This window comes from Tursiops truncatus, chromosome 13, assembly GCF_011762595.2.
Source record: "Tursiops truncatus isolate mTurTru1 chromosome 13, mTurTru1.mat.Y, whole genome shotgun sequence".
Classification (NCBI taxonomy): Eukaryota; Metazoa; Chordata; class Mammalia; order Artiodactyla; family Delphinidae; genus Tursiops; species Tursiops truncatus.
Genome location: NC_047046.1, coordinates 87,438 through 106,310, shown reverse-complemented (window position 1 = coordinate 106,310; position 18,873 = coordinate 87,438). Strand labels below are relative to the sequence as shown.

Here is an 18,873-nt window from a genome sequence, read left to right as displayed (position 1 = left end):
AAAAATTTTCTAAGATAAGCTGTGACTCTTACCTCACCCAATTCCAAAAGATTACCTCAAAATGGAACATAGACTTTAAGAGCAAAAGCTATAAAATTTCTGGAAGAAATCATAGAGGAAAATATTCATGACCTTCTCTTAGGCTAAAGTTCTTAGAAAGCTCTTTCATAGGTTGTGCTTTTTGAGATAGAAATTGGGCCACATCAAGATTAAAACTTTTGAACTTCGAAGTCACCATTCAGAAAATGAAAACACAGTCCCAGACCGGGACTTCAAGTATTTAAAGTCCAGGAGATAGTATTTGCAAGTCATGTACCTGATAACAGGGATATATTCAGAATATATGAAGAATGCTTACAACTCAGTAAGAAGACAGACAACCCAATTTAAAACATGGGCAAAGGATTTGAACAGACACTTCACCAAAGAAGATGTATAGATGGCAAGTAAGCACCGGAAAAGATGTTTAACATCATGAGTCACTAGGGAAATAAAATTCGTATCATAACGAAGTCCCACTTTATACCCAATGGCTATAACCAAAAAGGCAGACAGTAAGTGTTGACAAGGATGTAGAGAAATTGGAACCACTGTAGACTGCTGGTGGGAGTATAAAGTACAGTCACCTTGTAAAGGTTTCGGCAGTTTCTTTAAAGGGTTAGATGTAAACTTACTGTACAGAGCAGCAGTTTTACTTCTAGGAATTTTCTCAAGATAAAGGAAGACATGTTCACACAAAGACTTGTATAGTAGCTCAAAACTAAAAAGAATCTAAATGTGGATTAAGTGGTGAACGTATAGACGAAATGGAACACTATTCAGCAATTAAGGGGCAAACCGCTGGTGTGTGCTGTAACAAGAATAAACCTCCAAAGTGTTGTGCTGAGCGGAAGAAGCCAGACGCAGTACCTAGTGTGGTCCCAGTCGTGTGAAATGTCTGGAACGGGCAGATCTGTGCACAGGAGCAGAGCAGTGGTTGTCTGGGGGTCGGGGGTGAGCGTGGGCCTCGGCTCCAGAGGAATCTGTCCGAGGCAGTAGGAACGCTGTAAACCTGGATGTGTGGACTGTTGCAGAACTTTCAATTTATTAAAAATCATTGAAGTTAAAAAAATTACTCTATATAGAAGCATTATTGAGGTATAATTTATATACCATAAAATTTACCCTTTTAAGGTGTACCTTCAGTCATTTTTAGTATTCACAGTGTTGCCTAAATATCACCGTATCCAATTTCGGAACATTATCATTACTTCCAGAAGAAACCCTGTCCCCATTCACAAGCCACTCTCCATCCCCTCCTTCCCCTATCCCCTGACAGCCATTTAATCTACTTGGGGTGTTCAAGAATTTCCCTATCCTAGACATTTATATAAACAGAATCATGTCAGAGGTGGCCCTGTGTATCTGGCTTCTTTCGTTTAGCGTAGTGTTTTCAAGGTAGTTTTGTGTTGGTCTCAGCCTGGCAGGAATGATGCTGTGACACAGAGCGCCTGGGGTGGGGCTCGCCGGGACCCGTGCTGCTTGTGGCAGCCCCACAGACGTTTCCCTGACTGGAGCCAGCGTCACGGCTGGACCAGCCCTTGTGGTTCTTACTGTGACTGCAAGGCGCCTCTCATCAGCAACCGTCGGGGAACTCTGAAAACATAAGGTTTACTACTCACAGACCCTGCGGGGTACGTGGCACACCGGGGGCCACACAGCAGAGAGAAGGAGAGGACGAGAATGCGGACCTGGGGTTCTGCCTTTACTGGGGTCAAGCGGGGGTGAGGTTCTGCCTTTATTATTGGGGTCAAGGGGGGGTTGCAGGTTCATTATTTATTGGTGAATTTAAAATAAGGCTGAGAATTCAGGCACTGGAAGGGAAGAGCGGGGTCACTCAAGTGAGCAGTTATCTAGGTCACCCAGGGCTTTCTGGGAGGAGAACGTCAGGTGGGGCGGCCTGTCTCCTTATCTAGCTGTGTGGCTGGCAGTGCATTTATCTAAGACGGATGACTTTGAAGTGGTGCCTCAGAAATCAGAAGCTTTCAGTACGATCAGGCACTTGCATTACAGTCAACAAAAGCTAATTGTCAGGTACCTATAGTACAAAAGTTCATCATGTAGCATTTTTCGGTGCTTCATTCTTTCTTATGGCTAAATAACGTGCCTTTGTATGTATAGATCACATATGATTTATCCCTTCATCCATTGATGGGTATTTGGCTATTAGGAATCAGGCTGTTAGAGCCATTTGTGTGCAAGCGTTTCTGTGGATGTAGGCTTTTAATTCTGTTGAGCGGATAGATAAGAATGGGATCGCCGGCTAATACAGTAATTCTGGGTTTAACACTGAGGAGCTGCCAAGCTGGGTCCCAAGTGGCTGCTCCACTTTACATTCCCACCAGCTCTGCAGGAGGGTTAAAAGCTTTACTCTTGCAACTTTTTGTCACGTGCTAGATATCTTTGTTCTTAAAAAGAGTGATATAACCGTCATGTCCTATAGCATACAGAAGACGGTTTTAAAATAACAATTTGTCACCATTAACAAGGGTGCTAAATGAGGTTCAGTCTGTCTCTGTAGCCCATTTTATCCAAAGAATGCAGTTAAATACCGCATGTTAAGTCAGTTGGTAAAATGATTGTCTGTTGTAGTTTTGTTTCCAATTGTATAAATAAATGTATCTGTTGACATTTATTTTCAATGTTAGGGATTGCCCTCCCTCCTCTTTTAGATCATGTGAAATATTTACGTGATTCAAAGTAGAAAGTGTGTAGCGTCATTCAGACAAGCCTCCGTCCCTCCTGCTCTGTCCCTTCCCGCCCCCGGAGGGAACCATTTTACAGTTCCTAGTTCATCCTCTCAGTGATTCTTTTGGAAATACAAGCAAACACACACACACACATACCTGACCCGACTCAACGCTAAGCCTTGTCAGGAAGCCTTTCTTCTGCCTCTAGCCCTGTGTTTCCTAGAGCTCAGCATGCCTGTATCCTAACATGTTTCTCTCAGTTTTACCCCTTGTATTTTGTTGTTATAATAGCTTCTGGAATGAGCATCCTCTGGACCCTTCCCCCTGACTGCCGAGTGCCTTTCTCTCTTCCCTTTTCTCTCCTTCCCCTCTCATTCTCAGAATCTCTTTTCTCTTGTCCCTCTCTTTGCCTGAATCTTTGTTTTCTCACTCCTTGTGCTGATCAATTTGGGCTCCATTTCCAGCAGCTTCCCCTCGCAGTGAAGACCCGTCCTTGTAGAAGGGGCGGTTTGCCCGTTATTTCTCAGACCCTCGTGTTCCTAGGTGACCACAGTGCTGTTAGGTCACTTAGCCACTTTGGGAATGTCTTTTTTAGTCACCTGCAACTCTGAGCCTGAGAGGCTCAGATTCCCCTCGGGAGGTGCTCTCCTGTTGGGGGTGACTTTGGAGATCGGCAGCATGTGGCCCCCGGTCCCCCGTCCCAGTTCTGCAGTTAGGTCACATCTGCCTGGATCCTGGGTTTGTGAGGAACCCTGTCACCTGGGTCCATTTGTCTGTCTGTGGACATCTCTGGGCTTCTTCTTTTGCTATTCTGGTAGGCCACTTTTGTTTTTATTTGGAGATTAAAAGACTACACTGTTCCCCTGATCTCATCCTACTCTCAATGTTTAACAACAAAAGTAAGACTCAGCGAGAGAGATGAAGTGAATTGTTCACGGACATCCAGATATTGAGAGAAGAAGCTCTACTGAGACAGACTGTTTTGTCCACAGCCCGTTTCTCGTGTACGTCGCCTCCAGCAGGGTCGTTCCCTCCTTACCATCTGGCGTCATGTTCTTCTTGAGTGTCTACCCGGAGTTGTTTAAATCTCTGGGTGGTTACCGCACTTTCGGGGATCCTGGGGGCCTGTGCAGGGTCTGGGCGGGGCGGGGGGCTGTGGTTGTGTGCTGGGTTCCCCACTTTGTTTCCTCTCACTTGTGCCCCCCAAGCCGCCCTGACCACAGTCCGCAGAGCCCCCAGTCCAGCCTGGGTGAGCACGTTCACCAGCAAAGGAGACCGAGGTTGGGGCCCAGAGGAAAAGTGCTCGCAAAAGTGAGCTTGCTCTTGTGTCTGCAGGTCCCACCTCTCCAGGAGCAAGAGAGCACATGCGATGGCACCAGAAAGCTCCAGGGGGAGAAATCCATCCTGGGTCAAGAAACCCCTGACCAGAGGCCTCTCCCTGGAGGACCCCGGCAGAGGCACAAGAGTCCCGGGACAGAGCAGGTCCTAGAGTGGCTGTTTATTTCCCAGGAGCAGCCGAAAGCGAAGAAGACCTGGGTGAGTTACTGGTTTGTTCATTTCCACTTCTTTTCTTTATTTCTTTTTCATTTTTTTGGTGGGGAGAGGGATGGAGGTCCTCAGGTGGGAGGTCGTGTAAGGTCCCTGAGGTCCCTGTTTCCTGGTTTCCCCAGACTCAATTTTCAGCTCCTTTTCCACACACACACCCCCCCCCCCCAATTTTTTTTAATGGATATTTTTCTGTTTAAATGTGTTTACAAACTGTGTATTGTTTCTGGTGTGAATGCATTTTTAATTTATGTTGGTGGCGTATACGCATGTGTATCCTGCTGTATTGCTTATATTTTTCGTTAAGCACCATCCTCTTGTATGGCCGTCAGCAGTGTCTTGGTGTCCACTTGCCTCACGTTCTCTGCCAGCTCTTAATTACTGTTGTTCTTTTTATTTGAGCCATTCAGGTATGGTGGTGTCTCTGTATGGGCTTACTTTGCATTTCCTGCTAGCATGCTTTTTGGACATTTTGTTACCTTTTGTGGGTGTTTTCTGTCTGTTTCTTATTGACAGAAAGGAGTTATTTATTTTCTGGAAGCGTGCCAGAAATGCTGTTTCAGGCCGCACCTCAGTCCTGTTATATCAAGACTTTTCATCTTAACAAAATTCAGTGATTCATGCACATTGAAGTTTAAAGCAAACTTGATACCAAATCCATATTTACCTGGGGTGCTTCTCTCACCTCCAATATTTTGTTATGACAGTTTTCAAACGCAGGGCAAAATCGAAAGGATTTTGCAGTGAACATCTGTATACTCATCACCTTGAATTTACCTTTAACATTTTACTGTACTTGCTTTATCACATTATCCATCTTTCCATCTCTCTGCATCTCTTACCCCATCTTATTTTTGCTGTATTTCTTAATATATTTTAGACATCAGCATGCTTCCCTCTAAATACTTCAGTATGCACAGCATTAACTGTTGTTCAGTGTTTGTTTACAAGCTGGGTTTTTTTCCCCTGTCTTGCCTTTTCATTCTGTTAATTAATGCTGCCTTTTGATGAACAGCTACTTCTAATTTTTACTTAATTTAGTTTCTAAATTTTTTCTTTTATTACTGGTGTTTTTTGTGTCCAATCTAAGAACGTTTTTTGTTATCCAGAGCTCATGAAGACAGTTTTCTTTGTTCACATTTACCTTTCACATGTAGATTCACAATACATCTAGAATTAATATTTATGTTTAGTGTTAGTAGGAGTCAAGCTTTATTTTTTTCATCAAGTTGCCTAATTGCCCCAGTGCCACTGAAGTGATTGACCTCTACCTATGGCTCTGCGGTGCCACCTTGTCATATATCAGGCGTCCATAAATATAGTTTGGTTTCACAACTCTTTATTCTGTTCCATTGGCCTACTTTTCCATCCTTATGCCAGTTTCACACTGTCTTGATTTATAATAAGTCTTGATATCTGGATGCTTCCAGTTTTTGGTGATTATGAATGCTGTCAACACTCACATGTGTGTTTTTGTGTGGACATGAGTTTTCATATCAGTTGGGTAAATACCTAGGAGCATGATTGCTGGATTGTATGGCGATTCTATGTTTAGCTTTGTAAGAGACTGTCTTCCAGAGTGCCTTGCAGTTTTGCATTCCCACTTGCAGTGAATGAGCGTCTCTGTTCCTCATCCTGACCAGTTGTTGGTATTGTCAAGTTGTTAAAAATTTTGCCATTCTGATAGATGTGAGGTGATATTTCACTGTAGTTTTAAGTTGCATTTCCCTAATGGCTAGGTAGTGGTATTGAGTATATTTCTATATGTGTTTTATTCTTTCTGTATCTTTGGTGAAGTATCTGTTTTCTTGTCATTGATTTTTTTAAAATTTAATATTAAACAAAAATTTTATTGGCGTATAGTTGATTTACAATGTTGTGTTAGTTTCAGGTGTACAGCAAAGTGAATCAGTTATACATATATCTACTCTTTTTAATTTAATTTTTTTTAAGATTTTTTTTTTTTGATGTGGACCATTTTTTTTTTTAAGTCTGTTGAATTGGTTACAATATTGCTTCTGTTTTAGGTTTTGGTTTTTTTTTTTTTTTTGGCCCTAGGCATGTGGGATCTTAGCTCCCCAACCGGGGATTGAATCCGCACCCCCTGCATTAGAAGGTGAAGTCTTAACCACTGGACCCCCAGGGAAGTCCCTCCATTCTTTTTTAGATTCTTTTCACATATGGGCCACTACAGAGTATTAAGTAGAGTTCCCTGTGCAGTAGGTTCTTATTAGTTATCTATTTTATATATACTAGTGCGTATATGTCAATCCCAATCTCCCAGTTTATCCTTCCTCCCATCCCCTGGTACCATAACTTTGTTTTCTACATCTGTGACTCTGTCTCTGTTTTGTAGATAAGTTCATTAGTACCATTTTTTTAGATTCCACGTATAAGCAATATCATATGATATTTGTCTTTCTTACTTCACTGAGTATGACAATCTCTGGGTCCATCCATGTTGCTTCAAATGGCATTATTTTGTTCTTTATGGCTGAGTAATATTCCATTGTATATATGTACCGTATCATTAAAAAAAATGTTTTTTAAAATTCTTTATCTTGTTTATTTTGTCTTGAGAGGGCAGAAGCCAAACTTACTGAGTTTGATGGGCATGACATTAAGATATTACATACGGCTCTTCAGGATTTGGGGCTACAAAATCATGCTTTCTTATTCTTTTTTTTAAAAAAATATCATTATTGAAGTATAATTGCTTTACAATGTGGTGTTAGTTTCTGCTGTATAACAAAGTGAATCAGCTATATGTTTACATATATCCCCATATCCCCTCCCTCTTGAGCCTCCCTCCCACCCTCCCTATCCCACCCATCTAGGTCGTCACAAAACATCGAGCTGATCTCCCTGTGCTATGTAGCAGCTTCCCACTAGCCATCCATTTTACATTTGGTAGTGTATATATGTCAGTGCTACTCTCTCACTTCATCCCAGCTTCCCCTTACCCCCGCTGTGTCCTCAAGTCCATTCTCTGTCTGCGTCTTTATTCCTGCCCTGCCACTAGTTTCATCGATACCATTTTTTGAGATTCCATATATGTGCGTTAGCATGCGGTATTTGTTTTTCTCTTTCTGACTTACTTCACTCTGTATAACAGTGTCTAGGTCCATCCACCTCACTGCAAATAACTCAATTTGTTCCTTTTTATGGCCAAGTAATATTCCATTGTATATATGTGCCACATCTTCTTTATCCATTCATCTGTCAGTAGATATTTAGGTTGCTTCCATGTCCTGGCTCTTGTAAGTAGTGCTGTAGTGAACATTGTGGTACATATGTCTTTTTGAATTATGGTTTTCTCAGGGTATATGCCCAGTAGTGGGATTGCTGGGTCATATGGTAGTTCTGTTTTCAGTTTTTTAAGGAACCTCCATAGTGTTCTCCATAGTGGCTGTATCAATTTACATTCCCACCAACAGTGCAGGAGGGTTCCCTTTTCTCCACACCCTCTCGAGCATTTATTGTTTGTAGATTTTTTGATGATGGCCATTCTGACCAGTGTGAGGTGATACATCACTGTGGTTTTGATTTGCATTTCTCTAATGATTAGTGATGTTGAGCATCTTTTTATGTGTTTGATGGCAAGCTGTATGTCTTCTTTGGAGAAATGTCTATTTAGGTCTTCTGCCCATTTTTGGATTGCGTTGTTTGTTTTTTTGATATTGAGCTGCATGAGCTGCTTGTATATTTTGGAGACTAATCCTTTGTCAGTTGCTTTGTTTGCAGATATTTTCTCCCACTCTGAGGGTTGTCTTTTCGTCTTGTTTATGGTTTCCTTTGCTGTGCAAAAGCTTATAAGTTTCATTAGGTCCCATTTGTTTATTTTCGTTCTTATTTCCATTACTCTAGGGGGTGGGTCAAAAAGGATATTGCTGTGATTTATGTCATAGAGATACCACATCTTCTTTATCCATTCCTCTGTTGATGGACACATAGGTTGCTTCCACATCCTGGCTATTGTAAATAGTGCTGCAGTGAACATTAGGGTGCATGTATCTTTTCAAATTGTGGTTTTCTGTGGGTATATGCCTAGGAGTGGGATTGCTGGGTCATATGGTAGTTCTATTTTTAGTTTTTTAAGGAATCTCCATACTGTTCTCCATAGTGGTTGTACCAATTTCCATTCCCACCAACAGTGTAGGAGGGTTTCCTTTTCTCTGCATCTTCTCCAGCATTTATTGTTTATAGATTTTGTTGTTGTTGTTGTTTGTTTATAGATTTTTTGATGATGGCCATTCTGTGACTGGTGGGAGGTGATACCTCATTGCAGTTTTGATTTGTATTCTCTAGTAATTAGTGATGTTGAGCATCTTTTCATGTGCTTTTTGGCCATCTGTTGTCATGGATTTTTAAGAATTCTTTGTTATTCTAGATTTAAATCCTTTATAAGAAAAGTGATTTGAAAATATTTTCTCCCAGTCTCTGGTTTGTGTTTTCATTTCCATGACACCAACTTTCACAGAGCAAAATGTTTTAATTTTGATAAAGTTTATTTTCTGAATTTTAATTTTTTAAAATGAGTTTTGCTTTTGGTGTCATATCTAAAATTTCATTGCCCAAACAAAAGTGCACAAATTAAAAAAAAGTTTTCTCTGGAATTTGTAAAGTTTTAATTTTCACATTTAAGTCTGTGATCCATTTTTAGTTAATTTTTGTATAGAGTGTGGGGTATGTGTTGAGGTTCATTTTTTATGTGTATGGATGTGCAAGGGTTCCAGCACCCTTTGTTGAAAAAGGTGATCCTTTCTCCATTGAATTGCTTTTGTGTTTTTATGAAAAAAAAATTTTTTTTTCAAGAGACAGTGTTTATATGGGTCTATTTCTAGGCTCTCTTTTCTGTTCCATTGATTTTTATGTCTAATCTTTTACCAGTATCATGCTTTCTTGCTTTTATAGGAAGTCTTAAAGTGGGCTAGTGGGAGTGCTGCACCTTTGTTCTTCAGAATTGTTTTGGCTGTTCTAGTTTTTTGCCTTTCTGTATTAATTATAGAAGAGCTTGAGGATAGCTACAAAAAAGCTTGTTAGGATTTTGATTGGAATTACAGTGAATCTATGAGTCAAATTAGGGAAAACTTACATCTTAACAATACTGAGTTTTCCAATCCATGAACACACTATAGCTTTCCATGTTTTAGATCTTTGATTTTTTTAAACCACTGTTTGTATTTTGGAGCATACGTATTTCTGCACACATATTTTCTTTTATCATGTTAACCATTTTAAGTGACAATTCAGTGGTATTAAATACATTCATAACATTGGCAGTCATAACCACCATATCCGTCTCCACAGCACTCTTCCTCTTGAAAAACTGAAGCTCTATACCATTAAACAATAACTCCCAATTCCCCCCTCCCCATAACCCCTGGCAAGCGCCACTCTACTTTCTGTCTCTGATTTTGACTATGCTAGTTACCTCATATAAGTGGAATCATACAGTAATTGTCTTTTTGTGACTGGCTTATCTCCCTTGACATAATGTTCACAAGGTTCATCCTTGTTATAGCATACTGCAAACTTTCTTCCTTTTTAAAGCTGAATAATAATTTGTTGTATGTATATACCTCATTTTGCTTATCCATTCATCCATCCATGGACACTTGGATTGCTTTCATGTTTTAGCTACTGTGAATATTAACGTTGCTATGAACATGGATGTAGAAATATCTCTTTAAGACCCTGCTTTCACTTCCTTTGGGGATATACGCAGAGATGAAATTGCTGGACCATATGGTAATAATAATTTTTAATTTTTTGAGGAGCCACCAAACTGTTTTCCACAGCAGCTACACCATGTTGTATCCCCAACCAGCAGTGTACAAGTGTTCCCATTATTCCACATCCTCGCCAACCTTTGTTATTTTTATGGTTTTTGATAGCCATCCTAATGAGTGTGAGCAGAAACTCATTATAGTTTTTTTTTTTAATTAATTTATTTGGCTGTGTTGGGTCTTTGCTGCTGCATGGGCTTTCTCTAGTTGTGATGAGCAGGGGTCACTCCTCGTTGTAGTGCACGGGCTTCTCACTGCAGTGGCCTCTCTCTTTCAGAGAGTGGGCTCTAGGTGCGCGGGCTTCAGTAATTGTGGCACGTGGGCTCAGTAGTTGTGGTTCCTGGGCTCTAGAACACAGGCTCAGTAGTTGTGGTGCACAGGCTTAGTTGCTCCGTGCCATGTGGGATCTTCCTGGCCCAGGGCTTGAACCTGTGTCCCCTGCATTGGCAGGCAGATTCTTAACCACTGCGCTGCCAGGGAAGTCCCTCATTGTAGTTTTGATTTGCATTTTTGTTATGATTAGTGATGTTCAGCATCTTCATGTGCTTATTGGCCATTTGTATATCTTCTTTGGGGAAATGTCTATTCAAGTCCTTTGATTACTTTTGAATAGGTTGTTTTTTGTTGAGTTTTAGTTCTTTATATATTCTAGATATTAATCCCTTATAAGATATATGACTTGCAGATATTTTCTCCCATTTTGGGAGTTGCCTTTTTACTATGTTGATGTTGTGTTTTTTTTTTTTTTTTTTTTTTTTTTTTTTTTTTTTTTTTTTAACATCTTTATTGGAGTATAATTGCTTTACAATGGTATGTTAGTTTCAGCTTCACAACAAAATGAATCAGTTATATATATACATATATTCCCATATCTCTTCCCGCTTGCGTCTCCCTCCCTCCCACCCTCCCTATCCCACCCCTCCAGGCGGTCACAAAGCACCGAGCTGATCTCCCTGTGCTATGCGGCTGCTTCCCACTAGCTATCTACCTTACGTTTGGTAGTGTATATATGTCCATGCCTCTTTATCGCTTTGTCACCGTTTACACTTCCCCCTCCCCATAGCCTCAAGTCCATTCTCTAGTAAGTCTGTGTCTTTATTCCTGTTTCACCCCTAGGTTTTTCATGACATTTTTTTTTTTTTTTAAATTCCATATATATGTGTTAGCATACGGTATTTGTCTCTCTCTTTCTGACTTACTTCACTCTGTATGACAGACTCTAGGTCTATCCACCTCATTACAAATAGCTCAATTTCGTCTCTTTTTATGGCTGAGTAATATTCCATTGTATATATGTGCCACATCTTCTTTATCCATTCATCCGATGATGGACACTTAGGTTGTTTCCATCTCTGGGCTATTGTAAATAGAGCTGCAATGAACATTTTGGTACATGACTCTTTTTGAATTATGGTTTTCTCAGGGTATATGCCCAGTAGTGGGATTGCTGGGTCATATGGTAGTTCTATTTGTAGCTTTTTAAGGAACCTCCATACTGTTCTCCACAGTGGCTGTATCAATTTACATTCCCACCAACAGTGTAAGAGGGTTCCCTTTTCTCCACACCCTCTCCAGCATTTATTGTTTCTAGATTTTTTGATGATGGCCATTCTGACTGGTGTGAGATGATATCTCATTGTAGTTTTGATTTGCATTTCTCTCATGATTAGTGATGTTGAGCACTCTTTCATGTGTTTGTTGGCACTCTGTATATCTTCTTTGGAGAAATGTCTATTTAGGTCTTCTGCCCATTTTTGGATTGGGTTGTTTGTTTTTTTGTTATTAAGCTGCATGAGCTGCTTATAAATTTTGGAGATCAATCCTTTGTCAGTTGCTTCATTTGCAAATATTTTCTCCCATTCTGAGGGTTGTCTTTTGGTCTTCTTCATGGTTTCCTTTGCTGCGCAAAAGCTTTTAAGTTTCATTAGGTCCCATTTGTTTACTCTTGTTTTTATTTCCATTACTCTAGGAGGTGGGTCAGAAAGAATCTTGCTGTGATTTATGTCATAGAGTGTTCTGCCTATGTTTTCCTCTAAGAGTTTGATAGTTTCTGGCCTTACATTTAGGTCTTTAATCCATTTTGAGCTTATTTTTGTGTATGGTGTTAGGGAGTGATCTAACTTCATACTTTTACATGTAGCTGTCCAGTTTTCCCAGCACCACTTATTGAATAGGCTGTCCTTTCTCCACGGTACATTTCTGCCTCCTTTGTCAAAGATAAGTTGACCATATGTGCGTGGGTTTATCTCTGGGCTTTCTATCCTGTTCCATTGATCTATCTTTCTGTTTTTGTGCCAGTACCATACCGTTTTGATAACTGTAGCTTTGTAGTATAGTCTGAAGTCTGGGAGCCTGATTCCTCCAGTTCCTTCTTTCGTTCTCAAGATTGCTTTGGCTATTCGGGGTCTTTTGTGTTTCCATACAAATTGCAAAATTTTTTGTTCTAGTTCTGTGAAAAATGCCAGTGGTAGTTTGATAGGGATTGCATTGAATCTATAGATTGCTTTCGGTAGTAGAGTCATTTTCACAATGTTGATTCTTCCAATCCAAGAACATGGTATATGTCTCCATCTATTTGTATCATCTTTAATTTCTTTCATCAGTGTCTTATAATTTTCTGCATACAGATCTTTTGTCTCCTTAGGTAGGTTTATTCCTAGATATTTTATTCTTTTTGTTGCAATGGTAAATGGGAGTGTTTTCTTGATTTCACTTTCAGCTTTTTCGTCATTAGTATATAGGAATGCCAGAGATTTCTGTGCATTAATTTTGTATCCTGCCACTTTACCAAATTCATTGATTAGCTCTAGTAGTTTTCTGGTAGCATCTTTAGGGTTCTCTATGTATAGGATCATGTCATCTGCAAACAGTGACAGCTTTACTTCTTCTTTTCCGATTTGGATTCCTTTTATTTCCTTTTCTTCTCTGATTGCTGTGGCTAAAACTTCCAAAACTATGTTGAATAAGAGTGGTGAGAGTGGGCAACCTTGCCTTGTTCCTGATCTTAGTGGAAATGCTTTCAGTTTTTCACCATTGAGGATGATGTTTGCTGTGGGCTTGTCATATATGGCCTTTATTATGTTGAGGAAAGTTCCCTCTATGCCTACTTTCTGCAGGGTTTTTATCATAAATGGGTGTTGAATTTTGTCAAAAGCTTTCTCTGCATCTATTGAGATGATCATATGGTTTTTCTCCTTCAGTTTGTTAATATGGTTTATCACATTGATAGATTTGCGTATATTGAAGAATCCTTGCATTCCTGGAATAAACCCCACTTGATCATGGTGTATGATCCTTTTAATGTGCTGTTGGATTCTGTTTGCTAGTATTTTGTTGAGGATTTTTGCATCTATGTTCATCAGTGATATTGGCCTGTAGTTTTCTTTCTTTGTGACATCCTTGTCTGGTTTTGGTATCAAGGTGATGGTGGCCTCGTAGAAGGAGTTTGGGAGTGTTCCTCCCTCTGCTATATTTTGGAAGAGTTTGAGAAGGATAGGTGTTAGCTCTTCTCTAAATGTTTGATAGAATTCGCCTGTGAAGCCATCTGGTCCTGGGCTTTTCTTTGTTGGAAGATTTTTAATCACAGTTTCAATTTCAGTGCTTGTGATTGGTCTGTTCATATTTTCTATTTCTTCCTGATTCAGTCTTGGCAGGTTGTGCATTTCTAAGAATTTGTCCATTTCTTCCAGATTGTCCATTTTATTGGCATAGAGTTGCTTGTAGTAATCTCTCATGATCTCTTTTATTTCTGCAGTGTCAGTTGTTACCTCTCCTTTTTCATTTCTAATTCTATTGATTTGAGTCTTCTCCCTTTTTTTCTTAATGAGTCTGGCTAGTGGTTTATCTATTTTGTTTATCTTCTCAAAGAACCAGCTTTTAGTTTTATTGATCTTTGCTATTGTTTCCTTCATTTCTTTTTCATTTATTTCTGATCTGATTTTTATGATTTCTTTCCTTCTGCTAGCTTTGGGGTTTTTTTGTTCTTCTTTCTCTAATTGCTTGAGGTGCAAGGTTAGGTTGTTTATTCGAGATGTTTCCTGCTTCTTAAGGTGGGCTTGTATTGCTATAAACTTCCCCCTTAGAACTGCTTTTGCTGCATCCCACAGGTTTTGGGTCGTTGTGTCTCCATTGTCATTTGTTTCTAGGTATTTTTTGATTTCCTCTTTGATTTCTTCAGTGATCACTTCATTATTAAGTAGTGTATTGTTTAGCCTCCATGTGTTTGTATTTTTTACAGATCTTTTCCTGTAATTGATATCTAGTCTCATGGCGTTGTGGTCAGAAAAGATACTTGATACAATTTCAATTTTCTTAAACTTACCAAGGCTTGATTTGTGACCCAAGATATGATCTATCCTGGAGAATGTTCCATGAGCACTTGAGAAAAATGTGTATTCTGTTGTTTTTGGATGGAATGTCCTATAAATATCAATTAACTCCATCTCGTTTAATGTATCATTTAAAGCTTGTGTTTCCTTATTTATTTTCATTTTGGATGATCTGTCCATTGGTGAAAGTGGGGTGTTAAAGTCCCCTACTATGAATGTGTTACTGTCGATTTCCCCTTTTATGGTTGTCAGTATTTGCCTTATGTATTGAGGTGCACCTATGTTGGGTGCATAAATATTTACAATTGTTATATCTTCTTCTTGGATCGATCCCTTGATCATTATGTAGTGTCCTTCTTTGTCTCTTCTAATAGTCTTTGTTTTAAAGTCTATTTTGTCTGATATGAGAATTGCTACTCCAGCTTTCTTTTGGTTTCCATTTGCATGAAATACCTTTTTCCATCCCCTTACTTTCAGTCTGTATGTGTCTCTAGGTCTGAAGTGGGTCTCTTGTAGACAGCAAATATATGGATCTTGTTTTTGTATCCATTCAGCCAATCTGTGTCTTTTGGTGGGAGCATTTAGTCCATTTACATTTAAGGTAATTATTGATATGTGTGTTCCTATTCCCATTTTCTTAATTGTTTTGGGTTCGTTATTGTAGGTCCTTTCCTTCTTTTGTGTTTCTTGCCTAGAGAAGTTCCTTTAGCAGTTGTTGTAGAGCTGGTTTGGTGGTGCTGAACTCTCTCAGCTTTTGCTTGTCTGTAAAGGTTTTAATTTCTCCATCAAATCTGAATGAGATCCTTGCTGGGTAGAGTAATCTTGGTTGCAGGTTTTTCTCCTTCAACACTTTCAATATGTCCTGCCACTCCCTTCTGGCTTGCAGAGTTTCTGCTGAAAGATCAGCTGTTAACCTTATGGGGAGTCCCTTGTGTGTTATTTGTTGTTTTTCCCTTGCTGCTTTTAATATGCTTTCTTTGTATTTAATTTTTGACAATTTGATTAATATGTGTCTTGGCGTATTTCTCCTTGGATTTATCCTGTATGGGACTCTCTGTGCTTCCTGGACTTGATTAACGATTTCTTTTCCCATATTAGGGAAGTTTTCAACTATAATCTCTTCAAATATTTTCTCAGTCCCTTTCTTTTTCTCTTCTTCTTCTGGAACCCCTATAATTCGAATGTTGGTGCGTTTAATGTTGTCCCAGAGGTCTCTGAGGCTGTCCTCAGTTCTTTTCATTCTTTTTTCTTTATTCTGCTCTGCAGTAGTTATTTCCACTATTTTATCTTCCAGGTCACTTATCCGTTCTTCTGCCTCAGTTATTCTGCTATTGATCCCATCTAGAGTACTTTTAATTTCATTTATTGTGTTGTTCATCGTTGCTTGCTTCATCTTTAGTTCTTCTAGGTCCTTGTTAACTGATTCTTGCAATTTGTCCATTCTATTGTCCATTCTATCTCCAAGATTTCGGATCAACCTTACTATCATTATTCTGAATTCTTTTTCAGGTAGACTGCCTATTTCCTCTTCATTTGTTAGGTCTGGTGGGTTTTTATCTTGCTCCTTCATCTGCTCTGTGTTTTTCTGTCTTCTCATTTTGCTTATCTTACTGTGTTTGGGGTCTCCTTTTTTGCAGGCTGAAGGTTCGTAGTTCCTGTTGTTTTTTGTGTCTGTCCCCAGTGGCTAAGGTTGGTTCAGTGGGTTGTGTAGGCTTCCTGGTGGAGGGTACTAGTGCCTGTGTTCTGGTGGATGAGGCTGGATCTTGTCTTTCTGGTGGGCAGGTCCACGTCTGGTGGTGTGTTTTGGGGTGTCTGTAGACTTACTATGATTTTGGGCAGCCTCTCTGCTAATGGGCGGGGTTGTGTTCCTGTCTTGCTAGTTGTTTGGCATAGGATGTCCAGCACTGTAGCTTGCTGGTCGTTGAGTGAAGCTGGGTGCTGGCGTTGAGATGGAGATCTCTCGGAGATTTTTGTTTGATATTATGTGCAGCTGGGAGGCCTCTTGTGGACCAGTGTCCTGAAGTTGGCTCTCCCACCTCAGAGGCACAGCACTGAGTCCTGGCTGCAGCACCAAGAGCCTTTCATCCACAGGGCTCCTTAATTTGGGATGATTCGTTGTCTATTCAGGTATTCCACAGATGCAGGGTATATCAAGTTGATTGTGGAGCTTTAATCCGCTGCTTCTGAGGCTGCTGGGAGAGATTTCCCTTTCTCTTCTTTGTTCTGACAGTTCCCAGGGGCTCAGCTTTGGATTTGGCCCCGCCTGTGCGTGTAGGTCGCCGGAGGGCGTCTGTTATTTGCTCAGACAGGACGAGGTTAAAGGAGCCGCTGCTTCGGAGGCTCTGGCTCACCCAGGCCGGGGGGTAGGGAGGGTCACGGAGTGCGGGGCGGGCCTGCCGCGGCAGAGGCCGGCGTGATGCTGCAGCCTGAGGCGCGCCGTGCGCTCTCTCGGGGAGCCGTCCCTGGATCCCGGGACCCTGGCAGTGGCGGGCTGCACCGGCTCCCCGGAAGGGCGTGTGGCTAGTGACCTGTGTTCGCACACAGGCCTCCTGGCGGCGGCAGCAGCGGCCTTAGCGTCCCATGTCCGTCTCTGGGCTCCGCACTCTTAGCCGCGGCTCGCGCCCGTCCCTGGAGCTCTCTCAAGCAGCGTTCTTAATCCCCTCTCCTCGTGCACCAGGAAACAAAGAGGGACGTAAAAGTCTCTTGCCTCTTCGGCAGGTCCAGACCCCTCCCCGGACTCTCTCCCGGCCAGCCGCGGCGCACCAACGCCCTGCAGGCTGTGTTCACGCCGCCAACCTCAGTCCTCTCCCGGCGCTCCGACAAAAGCCGGAGCCTCAGCTCCCAGTCCCGGCCGCCCCGGCGGGCGAGCAGACAAGCCTCTCGGCTGGTGAGTGCCGGTCGGCCCGATCCTCTGCGCTGGAATCTGTCCGCTTTGCCCTCCGCACCCCTGTTGCTGTGCTCTCCTCCGCGGCTCCCAAGCTCCCCCACTCCGCCTCCCGAAGTCTCCACCCGCGAAGGGGCTTCCTAGTGTGTGGACACTTTTCCTCCTTCACAGCTCTCTCCCGCTGGTGCAGGACCCGTCCCTATCCTTTTGTCTCTGTTTAGTTTTTTCTTTTGCCCTAACCAGGTACGTGGGGGGTTCCTTGCCTTTTGGGAGGTCTGAGGTCTTCTGCCAGCGTTCAGTAGGTGTTTTGTAGGAGTTGCTCCACGCGTAGATGTATTTCTGGTGTATCTGTGGAGAGGAAGGTGATCTCCGCGTCTTACTCTTCTGCCATCCGATGTTGTGTTTTGATGCAAAATTTTTTTTAATTTTCATGAAGTTCAATTGGTTGGTTTTTCTTTTGTTGCTTGTACCTTTTGTGTCATTTTCAAGAAATCATTGCCAAATCTAACATTGTGAAGCTTTTGCCCTATGTTTTCTTCTTATATAGTTTTAGGTCTTACATTTAGGTCTTTGATCCATTCTGAGTTAATTTTTATATAGTGTTAGATGAGGGTCCAACTTCATTTTTTTTAATGTGGATATCCAGTTTTCCCAGTAGTATTTGTTGGAAAGACTTTCCCCGTAAATGGTCTTGGAACCATTGCCAAAAATCACTTGACCATATATGCAGGGGGTTATTTCTGGGCTCTGTTCTATTCCATTGTCACCTTTATGTCAGTACCACATTGTTTTGATTACTGTAGCTTTGTAGTAAGTTTTTTTAAATGTTATTTATTTATTTGGCTGCATTGGATCTTAGTTGCGGCATGCAGTTTCTTCATTGTGACATGCAGGATCTTTTTGTTGCGGCATGCAGTCTTCTCCAGTTGCAGTGTACAGGCTTCTCTCTAGTTGTGGTGCGCAGGCTCCAGAGTGTGCAGGCTCAGTAGATGTGGTGTGCTGGCCTTGTTGCCCCACAGCATGTTGGATCTTAGTTCCCTGACCAGGGATCGAACCCTCATCCCCTGCATTGGAAGAAGGATTCTTAACCACTGCACCACCAGGGAAGTCCTGTGTAGTAAGTTTTAAAATCAGGAAGTATGAGTCCTCCAGCTTTGTTCTTTTTCAAGATTGTTTTGGCTATTCAGGGTCCCTTGAGCTTCCATATGCATTTTAGGGTGGGTTTTTCTATTTTTGCAAAAAACATCGTCGGAATTTTATTAGGGATTGCATTGAATATGTAGATCACTTTGGGTAGTGTTAACATTTTAATATTAAGGAACATAGGGTATGTTTCTGTTTATTTATGTGTTCTTTAATTTCTTTCAGTAAGGTTTTCAGTTTTCATTCTACAAGTCATTTACGTCCTAGGTTCAGTTATTACTTTTTGATGATGCTATAAATGGAATCATTTTCATAATTTGCTTTTCAGATTGGTCATTGTTAGTGTATAGAAATGCACCTGATTTTGGTGTGTGACTTTGTATCCTGTTATTTGCTGAATTCATTTGTTCTAACTAGGTTGTGTGTGTGTGTGTGTAATCTTTAAGATTTTCTAT

General features: G+C 41.0%; 1 protein-coding gene across 10 annotated transcripts in view; it reads left to right on the top strand.

The window, feature by feature from the left end:
* Positions 1 to 18,873, top strand: part of ZNF268 (zinc finger protein 268) — a 44,792-nt gene that overhangs the window by 10,312 nt on the left and 15,607 nt on the right. For 9 of the 10 annotated variants that reach the window (XM_073790858.1, XM_073790856.1, XM_073790855.1 and 6 more), the window contains one exon: positions 4,065 to 4,265. Coding sequence is in view for 8 of the 10 variants with exons in the window: in XM_073790856.1 (XP_073646957.1) it covers positions 4,065 to 4,265 (201 nt within the window). In the remaining 2 variants the exon portion in view is untranslated. Of the gene's footprint in view, positions 1 to 3,629; positions 3,734 to 4,064; positions 4,266 to 18,873 lie in introns of all 10 variants that reach the window. The other variant, XM_073790857.1, reaches the window with a different exon arrangement.